Here is an 11741-nt window from a genome sequence, read left to right as displayed (position 1 = left end):
GTATACACACATCTTTTAGGAAGCTATTGTTGAATTTCCAGACCCCAAGTCCACGTTTAGATTCATGAAGATCTAATTTGATTAATACGGCTTGGTGATCCGTTAAGATCGCCAGACGAATATCACACGATACAATATCACCATTTCGTAGGAGGTCACGATATTGTTAACCTTTTCAAAGCCAGACGTCATAATACATCTGGGTTGCCAATTCTTCGTTTTATTATGTTTTTATGAATGTCTCCTCTCCTTGCCGAGTTCATACGGGGCAAGCAATCATTTCCCATTGTGTCAGTTAATCACGTTAATCAAACTACTCTTTCATTGAAGATCAGCAGACTTTGATGTAGAATAACCGTCCACAGTCTGCTATTTGATTCCACTTCTAAAAAACTAAAATATTTCAAAATTTTCAAAACTATTATTATTTAAGTGTGCACTTTGCCTCATTTTTATGTAAAATTTTTTCCTCCGTGTCTCTGTTTTTATCCATTTGTTTCTCTTTTCTAAATTTCTATTGGCTTTTCTGTCCTTCTTTTTCGCTCATAAGTTCACCCATGAGTCTCTCTCTGATTTTCTGTTTTTTTTTAAATTGGGAACATTTTATAATTATTTGGTCATCGTATTCTATATATGGTTTCCTAAACTAAGAATTTTAAGTTGTTCTTCCTCCGGATACCGAACAATACGCAGGATATGTATGGGCGATTCCATTATTTTCTTTTATGCTCGAGGGTCAATAAGAAAGAAAACAAATCGATGATAGAAATACGCTAAATTATGTAAAAATAAGTCTTGGACAAGAGTGTGAATTTGTGATAAGCCGAATGTTTTCCGCGGTTCCCCGCGCTCGCAGGGCGTATTTTAACAGTCTATTATAATCATACAAGGTAAACTGTCATTTCATTTATTTAATATCTGCTCGTCTCATGGTGGTGAATTTGTAAAATTGAAAACTGTAATTAATTACGTTTTCTGATATTTGCCAAAAAAAAAATGTGAACGTTTAACTTACCCTTGTGACGCACGGTAGGCCGAGAACAAACCCAATAATACAACATACAAACGTTAGAAGAGGCTTAAATTTACGCCTTTCTTGTGGTAGTATATCGTAAATGGCGGAAATAACCGTCTCCATCATAGCAAACTTGTAATAAAAAGAATAATAGAATTTACGGTAGACCTATATTATGAATCACATCAATGTAAAAAAAATATCAAATTCGCACTTTTGGAACTTTAAATGATGGAATACATCACCAACATGCGAATTGTGGTAATCAAACACCCGGTTTAAAATTTTATGGTTGGACTGTTGCATGCTTAAATTATATTAATGATAATTTTACATTTGTGAAAACAAACAAACAAATAAAAACACATCGGCTTCATCAATTCTTGTATCTATTTTTGATATACTTTTATATGAATATAGTGAAAGAAAAATATGAAGAAATTTTACCTCACTGTCGAGTCCGAGAGTAAACAGCATGAAGAAAAACAAGAATGCCCAAACTTGTGAACCCGGTAGCAACGACAGTGCTTCAGGATACACAATAAACGCAAGACCAGGACCTAGGTAAGTACAATTGTTAAAGGGAAAACATTCACGTATATTGTTTTAATAACAAACCAGATATAATATTATCAGTATTATTTATTATTATACATTTTCACCACTAACTTATCATCATCATCATCATGACCGTCGCCGTCGCCGCCGTCGCCGTCGCCACCACCACCACTGCCTTCGTTGTTGTAATCGTCGCCACCGTTGCCATCACCCCTGTCGCCGCCGCCGTTATTGCCATTATTATTAATATTATTTAAAATCTTCATTATCAATTTTATTATTAATATTATTACTATATCATTAATATTATTCTTTTACTTACCATCAGCTACAACATCTTCGATAGGAATTCCACTGGTTTTCGACATAAACCCAAGCACAGAAAATATAACAAAACCAGCAAACACACTAGTTCCACAGTTAGTAAATGCAACCACCAAAGCATCCCTACATTAAACATATAAATCAGAATGGATCAAACTTAACAACTGACCAATCAGAAATGGACATAAATACGCGCATGTCCTACAAACACACATGTCCCACAAACTGTGTACGTACGTTTAGACTGTCATGTGTGGGCCCCTGGGACGAGTTTTGACGGAAAGATCAATTACACAGTGGTTCCACAGTAGACCTGAAGTACAACAACTCATATCCCTATAAACTGAGGTGGTTGACCTTTCCTTTCATTCGACTTAATTTTTTCACCTATAATCCTACTTTTAGAGTTTTTAGGAGGTCAGCTTTTCCGGACAGAACCATATAAATACCATAGTTATTTTGTTCCATAATTATTGAAATGTTTTACAGAATGTTTTCTGATGTTAATATTGTTATTGGATCTTTAATAAAAGGTAACTTTATGATTAAACATTAATTATTAAACTTATTGTAAAAATGGACCTAAGTATCATTAATTGTTATTCCTGGGTTACTTCATATCATAATGAATTTAAAAAGAAATCGAATTTTGTGGCACTATATGAAAATCGAAAATGTAAAATAATTATCTGCTAACCTAAAGCAGTTATTGTTGAAGTTGTTAAAGCTAGCCATCGTCATCAGGCCCCCAAAAGACACTCCGAGCGAATAAAAGATTTGTATAGCCGCGTCCTTCCATGGCTACAAGAGACAAGTTAAAAAAAATACACAGTTAAAAATTAATATGATTCGATATTGCAATTCATATCTATCAATTGATCTGTTTATTTCAACTGTACAAGTGGCAAAATTGAGTAAAGTAAATCAATAATTACGGAAAAATCACTGAAATAATTACTTAACAGTTGAAAATGAACCAGTGAATTCGGCTCCTTTTGAACGTACCGTAACGTGTATAGCGAATTTGGCATTGTCATGGCGAAAGGATGGAAAAAGGCTACGCCCTTTTTCTCCCAGTTGTTAAATATTCCAATATCTGTATAGTATTAACCGCTCCGGAGCGTGGCCTTAAACTGTGACGCAAACATCCAGTTGCTATCGAGCTTGGGTTCCTGCCAGACGGAGAGCTGAATTTACTACGGACATTGGGCACTTGCATCCAAAATCACCTTTGAAATTCCATGGGTTTATATCCTGTATATGTTATAGTCTACACATGTGGATGTAAACATTTTCAATTGAATGCTGTATTGTTTTCGACAAAGGGATTATTACTTTTTCTTTTCTTTGTTATCGAAAGTGTTCAATGAAAATAATGTAAGCTGCGAACCTATACATAGAAGGGGGTTTGCGGAATATCGGTAACAACGGGGCTCTCTGTGCTAGTTTACACAGGGCAAAATATAAATAATAATAATAATAATAATAATATATATGTTTAACATTAACACTCGGGTAGGGAATATAAAACTTGGAAACAAAATGTTAAAATATTAATATATATATAGTAGCATTGATTGGTTGTATGAAATACCTTTGAAGTGGCCAATATGTCAACATCTGGAACAATGTAGAATTCGATTCCGTCTCCGGCTCCATCGAGGGTAACCCCACGGAAGAACAACACCGTCAGGATGATGTAAGGAAAGGTAGCGGTAAAGTACACAACCTGCAGATGACAATAAGGTATCAAACATCAGCTCCATTAGTGGAGAGAATAATTTCATTGTATTAAGTAATTGCACACGTCCACATGACACGTGAGACTCCATTGGTGTAAATGAGCGCGTAGAGAAAGGCGGGCAATCACTGCCCGTCGACTGCCAGCCGACAAATTCAACTCCTCTCCCTGTGAATGTTTAGACGACGCGACACCGTCTGCTGATTGTCGGAGGCAGACTGAACGGATAGTCAATAAAAACGATCTGTTGCGGGCTTTGGGTTCTCCGTAGAATCGCCTGGATTGCTACAATTTATGCCTACAACCAACCACAGGATGATACCTCTGGATGAATATATTTAGGCAGCAGTATGATCAGTGAAGAAAATGGGATGAGTAGAACGTTTCTCTAAAGTTTTCCTGGAAAAAGTAGTAATTTTCCTATTAAGTAAAGTATTGTTTCCATAGAATCGCTACACGGTAGCTAAAGCGGTTTTTTAATTGCAATCGAAACACTGCTGTCGCCGACGAAATCTAGAAGGCTTCTGCTACCAATCTGCGTCGCAATTTCGCAAAAAAAAAAAAAAAAGCTGTCGGCATTAACGTGTTGCGATTATGTGGAAACTACGCTTAATAGTCCGGGTACCAATGTAACCTAAGTCTCCGCCTTCACCTTACCTTGCCGGATGATTTGACACCCTTCAGAAGGCAGAGGAAGATGACGACCCATGACGCAAATAAGCATCCGACAAGATCCCATTTCAAGCCGCCGACTTCGTCTATACCACTGGTTATATTATGTACATAGTGACTGAAAAAAAAAAAAAAATTCATCAACCTTCTCGTATCCAGGAATTACACTTCTTGCAACTTATTTAACAAAATCAATATCATATGGTAATTTGCATGCAAATCATCAGTTACTGTTCAGCCGGGCACTAACTGCGTAGTGCGACCGTCCATCCAACTTCGATCCTTGTGAGCGCTAACGCGACGCCGCGTCTGCTGATTGTCGAGCGCAGTCTGAACGGATCGTCATAAACTCTCCGTTGTGCGCGCGTCGTGTCGTTGCGTTCTCCATGGAATCGCGTCGGCCGATGACCGTCGGGCGCAGTGAGTGCCCGGCTTTAGCAGGTAGGCCTACTAATCAATATATGCATACAACTTACTGCCAATACTCATCACTAGCGCGGATGTAGTTACCCTCCAGCCCTGAAATGTTCTGACCGGCGGGGTAGCAATCGGGTGTGTTCCATGTGTTGTTGCACCCGACCCAGGGAAGGTCCCCGGTGGTACAAGACTGGATCATGTAATATATTGTCCACGCAATGATGACGTTGTAATAGATACCGACCAGACCTGAGACAACTATCATGCCGATGCCAACACCTGGATAAAAAGAAGAAGGCTTAGATCATTTGAAACTAACATCAAATTGTAATACTTAAGTTTATTTGTGGTCGAAGAGACACAATGGAATTACACAAGAGTAGTAATAACTTCCACTTCCACGCATTCCTTTTATTCTCTTTGTTAAAAGAAAATCAAATGCCTAAGGTTATGTAGTCAATAATAACTATGCCTATAATGAGCAAATAAATGTTGTAATGTTCTCCCCAGTATACACATAGCCGTCGGAAGCATTTTGCAAGTGGTCCGGCCATTATAGTGAGGGGGTGGTGCGGGGTGGGGAGGGGGTTAGTATGAGCACTTGACAAATTTGGTAGTAAATGAAGAGTGGAGACCCGCTATCTCTATCCACATCTACAGGATTTTGAAGTTAGCTAAGGTCTGAGAGCATAATTGTGACCCAAGATTACAAAAGGGCTGGAAACTCGTACTATATCAAAATGGGGTTTTTCAGTGTATAGGTATAAGATGTGTATAAGAGACAGATATAAAACAAGACATGAACCGCTTCGTATTTTTTGAATTACTTCAAGGTTATTTATTTATACTTCACTTAGTACTAAAGATAGTCCATACCATGCTCTAGAAAATTACTTTTGAAGATTTATTTCTAAAGCAATTCTATTGGCGACAATCACGTTATTGTTTGGTTCTTTAAAGCTGTTTAACTATATTGTACATGATTTGAATGACGTTGCATAAATATTCTTCATCAGTATAGGTTTTATTGATGAAGTATATTTACACAACGTCATACAAATCATGTAGGTTGTTGTGTAAATATAGCCTACTTCATCAATACGTTTTAGTGCAGATGATTGTTCTGTTGGCCTCAATACTTTTAAAAGTTTTTTAACAACTAGTTTCTTAAAATATGTACTTAATCGCAATCTACATCATTTCTGGTCCGCTTCACTGTCAGAGGGCTTTCCAAGTCTTTTCCAACAGGTCATGAAACAGTTTAGTATTCTTTAAATTAATTCAAGGCTATTTCCTTCATTTAGGTATACATTTACGTAATCTTTACCAGGGTACGATGCACTACAAATACTTTCGCAACATACTTTAGGGCCTGAATTTTGTGGTGAATAAGTTGTTTGGAAGCGAAGTGTGGCGGTTTGAAAGTTGGTGAATTTATAAACGTTTCTCGTAGAATAGCCTTCATAAAATTACTAAATTTTAGGGTTTAGAGTTGAAATATTGAACCCAAACTTCAAAAATAGTAAGATTAAAGGTAATACTTTATATTTATGATATAATCACATTTTGCTCAAATTTCATGTTATACTGTTTATTGGCCCTTTTTCTCGAAACCTGGTGATGCGAGCCCCACCATGGTTGGTAAACAACTTGTTTGGCGCCTATGAATGTATGGAAACAGATGCTGGCAACCTCCCTTCCCCTCAAGGGGCAGCCACAATATATAAAGTTAGCATGGTTGAAAGTCTATGTTGGAAATATGGCACCTCTGGATGCCATAAAATAGCAGCTACAAAAGCTGTAGAAAATAATATTGTTAAAAATTTAATTTATTATCATTGCCATAAGTAGATAATTGAGTTACTTATTCCTCCAGAAGAGCAAGAAACATGAATACATACTAATGCATAAAACAAAAATGAATATAACATACTGTAATTATATTTACACGATGTGGAGGGTATTCAGCTATGAAAAATATACAGAATATGCAATAAGTAAAACACAGGATACTATTTGCCACACAAATGTACCTGCAGCCTACATGTTATGAACATAGGCCTACTACTCGTACAATTTTAATTATTCTTGCAAAGTTCAGCCTGGAACATTAATAAGTTATTGATCACGCTTTAGAAGTTATATACTATCACTAGAATTGTAAAAAAATAATAATAAATTAAGTGCTGTGTTTGCTTCTGGTAGGCCTTATACCGATTACACATTAATTTTAGTCAACCTTCCTTCGGTATATTCATGCAGACAGACCATGCTCGTATACTTCCATGGAGAGATCTATTTCCAAGAGACAATATGTCTTTAAACCTTGTTTATTTTGATGCCCAGAAAAAATGTGAATTAATGATGATCATAATTATGATGAGGGGATGATGATAACAATCACGATTATGATGACGGTGATAATGACTACGATGACAATAATGATGACGATGATGATGTCGATTGCGATGACGTCGACGATGATGATGAACGGTAATGATGTTCATGTAGGTGTTGGCATGTTTGAGAGTGATGGAGAAACTAATGCAGACTAAAGTGAAGTGAGTTCAATCTGGAATCAAACCGAAAAATGCCCCGGTCAGGGTGCAGCAGGGATAAAAGCCCCTGGAACAATCAACAGTTTTGATTAGGTAGAGTCTAATTTAGGTCGCTATGCTATTTTTTAGTCTTATAATAGTCCATCGTACCATGATTGAAAAAGTCAATGCGATGCGTACATTCATATAATTCATAATTATCATTATATATTTATTTCAGAAAGTAATGGAATTGAGAAAAAGTGGTCCGGCCATAGCCGGTGCGGCCGGTGCGCTTCCGACGGCCCAGATACAGTACAATACATGCTAATATTTGTTTAAGTTTTACTTTCCCATTCAGTGTATAGGTATATAATTAATTTATATCGGCGCAGTTAGGGTATAGCTCGGACATTTTGTCCCTCTCTACCCAGGAGATAAATGGACACGGTATATACTGGAAAAGTAAAACAGACTGCTGAGCGGGAGGAGGGGCAAACCACCCTTCTCACACAGCCTTGCATAGTCTGGCCCAAAAGCCCAGAGCTTCATGTTTCGACCTTAAGTACGCTTACCTCGGAATAGAGGGCTTATACTCCAGGCAGAAATTGTTCCAAGACTAGCGAACTGTCCAAATGCCATCTCCATAAAGAACAGTGGCAAACCAGCACAAATCAACATAATCAAGTACGGGATCAAAAAGGCACCTGGAATAAAAAAAATATGTCAAATGGATTTGAGACACTTCTAATTTATCCGACAACCTTCTGATTCGAGACACAGCTAACCCTCTATAATTGAAGTCAGGACCCCAAGACCACCCCAAATGTCCAGGTCTCAAAGGTTGTCTCAAAATTGGAGGTTATTATTTGCATGGACCCTTAAATTGGCTGCTCAGTAGGCCTTACTTCAATAAATTTAGGGTTTTTCATAGGCTTCATAGCAAAAAAAGCAAACCCGTATCCGGGGGGTGGGGGGAGGTTATGGTCCAGGAGAACCCCCCTTTTTTAACAAACACCCCTCCTTTCTGGCGAACCCCCCCCCCCTCCACCACCACCCACCAAATTTCCCGAACAAGTTCTCTAACCCAACGAATGCACTGCAAAACCACCCAGCCGCCCAGACTCGGACGTTTTCAAACATATCTAGTTTTATAGCATTATTGAGACCAATAAAGCACAAATATCCTCTGGCTTTGGCGGTTTCGCCTACCCACCAGGGCTTCGACCCTGGACTCCACGCCCAATGAGCCCCCCCCCCCACCTTGAAAGAACCTGGCTACGGGCTGTTTAATAGTAAGGCTCCATAAAAAAAATTTTTCCTAACCTCGCCCCCATTTTACCGATGTTCACAAGTAAATCAATGGTTAGGGACACATATATAAAAATTCATAGGAATGGAATCAAATGTATATTTAAAAAATATGTTTTTGTTGTACCAGTAAAAATATTTTCAAGAAATCCTGAGCTTTTCAAATGAAAACAGATGGAAAAACGTCGCTTTGAAATAAAAATATGTTGATTGAAAAAAAGAAAAATCAGAATTTCCCCAAAAGGTATGAGGGGGGAGGGGGGGGGGTGTAAACTAATAATGTTTTTTTTTATGAGGCTTAAGAGTAGCCTGTAATTAATGTTTAAATAATTGACTTTTAAGTGTTTTCACTATTTTACCACATACACAGAAGTCCTATACCTTTCAATATCTACCTTTACATGCATAAAACGTCATTAAATATGCAGACGAAATTCAAGTATAGATAAGTCAGAGCATCATTAAATATACAGTACGCCTATACAAGAGAAGAGCAAGTTTTCGTACCTCCACCGTTTGCATAACACAAGTAAGGAAACCGCCAGACGTTTCCGAGTCCAACTGCATATCCGATACACGATAGAAGAAACTCAATATGGCTACCCCATTGGCCACGATTAACCACTGCCTCAGAATCCTCTATCTCCATCTCCTCCATCTTATTCTTCTTCATATCTACATCTACTTCGTTTGCTTCAAGCGCCTTTTTATCCTGAAAATTAAGCAAAAACATTTATGCAAAAGTCTCTGAAGAAGAAAAATGTAGGCGAAGTTTCTTTATATTATAGTTTGTGTACTTGTGGAATTGGAAACGTTAATTGGAAACGTTTTGTTTAAACTATCCTATATTTCAACTCTGATTCAGTTATATTTTAAATTAACGTACGTCTTTTGTCCTCATGTAAATAAAATTTAATTTTCATAGTTAAACACATTATTATTATACAATTTATTCATTTTAAGCAAGCACTACAATATTAGACATCATTTTCAAGTAGGTCTATATTAAATGATGTAATTCTAATCAATATTCAATGAACTGACTCTCCATTTTGTTTTAGGGCATTATTATTAAAGGTTTTTTTTGTCATTTTTATGGAATAATACATCTTTAACCTATGCGAAATACTACTTTTAAAGTCATATTTCTATTCACGTCAGTGATAGGGTCCACTTCATTGCAGTTGGATGGTCTAAGAGCCTCTTAAATTGACGCATGGTGCATTAAACAATAGCTAACACGGAATACAACCTTAGCCCGACCTAGGTAGGCATATTCACACACAACAAAAACAGTAAACGAAACCATTGTCAATTACAACAAAATCTAGAAACTTAAAACCCAATGTCTCTACGGATGAACAATTCTTAAGCCATAGTGTCAAATATAATAAGCAAATTCAATTAAATTTGAACATTGTCGTGTATAGTAGTATCCGTGTAAAATAACAAGTATTGTTGACTATACAACTGTTAAACATTTTCTAAGCTTATTTATATATTTTAAAGAAACAGTTAAATAAGCCCATAAGGCCAGTGGCGTATCAAAAGTGGCACGCCCCTCCAAAAATTACTCGACCCCCCAGTCGCGCCCCCAAAAATCACTTGCAAGGAGTTAAAATCACCTAAATCACCTTATTGCGAGTTAGCGCCCCTCAAAGGATCATCGAGCCCCCACTTCACCTTCGGGCTCCCATCAGCACCCCCATTTCAAGACTTACATACGCCACTGCATAAGGCAACTAACTATAACGATCTTAGATGCGATTTGTCTGAATTAAACCATAAGTTAGGCCTATGCATTGAGAATAATTCTAGGTAAACCGCGATCAAGCTGCAGCATGTTTGTCTCATGCAGGCTACCATTTGGCGAATCTGTAAGAAGATCGGTGTTCGACTTCATGACAACGATTTTTGCATCAGAAAACTCTATTCTTTCATGCATTTTCTCTTCTATATTGAAATCTTCAATAATGTTTTTAAATGGCATTTCCTATTGCATTAATATGATTGGATATCTGCAAAGGTATTTGGTAATGTGTATATGCATACAGATTTTAGTTATCCTTCTTTTTATTTATATTTGTTATATGGATATATACGTCCGAAATTAAAGTTGATTAATTGATTGTTATATTTTATGTAGGCCTATTTCTTTTATTTCAAATGTTGGTGTTTATTTTCTGTAGTGCAACAGTGATCTAGAAACCTATAATCATTGTTATATTTCTATAGCGCCGTCCCCGTCATTAGGCATGTGCTGTAGGCCAATATACAAAACCAAACCAGAAAGTTAACCTACTAGTCTGCTGAACTATTAAAAAGAAAACCCACTAAACGCCAGCAGATTTAACGAAACCTTTTGTCAGTAAGAACTTAAAGAGAATATGTGACGCCCTCATGCTTCACCCTAAAAATCCAGTTATATTTGCCATGGATGAACTATATAACATCATAATCCCACAAATTGTATTTGAGTAATTTGAACCTATGTTAACACGATTTGTTTGCTTGGCTGCAAGTCAAATGTTGACAGAGTAATCGAAGTACCCGAGGATATTGGAATAATGGTCGTCTTTTATACTGGAATATCGGCCAGTAAAATGTTATACAATATAACGTTGTAAACTCTCCACCGTTCTGTAAATATCAGTGTTTATCAATGCTATTGAAACTTGCCATGTAGACAAATATCTTGCATAATTCTGTACCACTTATAAATTCGAAATATCTTCAGCCAGTGTTGTTCTCCTGTAACGTGATGGAAAGTTTTTACGACGGGTCATAATATGACCCGTCGTAAAAACTTTTCAGAAATAAAAATAGAACTATTCCTTTGTATTTTACATTCAAGAGACCTTTGTAAACAATGAAAAAAAAAAAAGAAATTTAGACACGATGTAAACAATGATATTGAACTACCAAAGAAGGAACATGATCGAGTATCTATAGATATCACGTAAGACAGGTAGAATTAGATAGGCATACACTCTCCATATTTATAGAAGCCTTATGGCCTAAGGCAAGGTTCCAATCCTAGGATCTTGCACCGATCACAACCCTCATCATGAAGGGCCCATGTGAATTGCATTGGTTAATATTTTTTCTGACGATTCAAATCGCACTTACGAGATTATATTATTCCGTTTTCGGATGTATAATCGCT

The 11741-nt window shown here is 36.9% G+C and overlaps 1 protein-coding gene across 1 annotated transcript in view; it reads right to left on the bottom strand.

Annotated features, from left to right (window-relative positions):
* Positions 1–9286, bottom strand: part of LOC117105220 (sodium- and chloride-dependent glycine transporter 1-like) — an 18624-nt gene extending 9338 nt beyond the window's left edge. The window contains exons 1-9 of the mRNA XM_033246294.1: positions 9083–9286; positions 7840–7971; positions 4787–5006; positions 4296–4428; positions 3492–3626; positions 2595–2698; positions 1896–2020; positions 1463–1575; positions 1016–1147 (exon numbers count right to left, since the gene is read on the bottom strand). Of these exons, the coding sequence (XP_033102185.1) occupies positions 1016–1147; positions 1463–1575; positions 1896–2020; positions 2595–2698; positions 3492–3626; positions 4296–4428; positions 4787–5006; positions 7840–7971; positions 9083–9248 (1260 nt within the window). The 5' untranslated portion in view covers positions 9249–9286. The remainder of the gene's footprint in view (positions 1–1015; positions 1148–1462; positions 1576–1895; positions 2021–2594; positions 2699–3491; positions 3627–4295; positions 4429–4786; positions 5007–7839; positions 7972–9082) is intronic.
* Between the last annotated feature and the right edge of the window lie 2455 nt (positions 9287–11741).

Source organism: Anneissia japonica, unplaced genomic scaffold (assembly GCF_011630105.1).
Source record: "Anneissia japonica isolate Jap-2015-1 unplaced genomic scaffold, ASM1163010v1 scaffold287726_len2788222_cov184, whole genome shotgun sequence".
NCBI lineage: Eukaryota > Metazoa > Echinodermata > Crinoidea > Comatulida > Comatulidae > Anneissia > Anneissia japonica.
The sequence above is the reverse complement of the archived record's forward strand: the minus strand, read 5'-3'. Positions and strand labels throughout refer to the sequence as shown.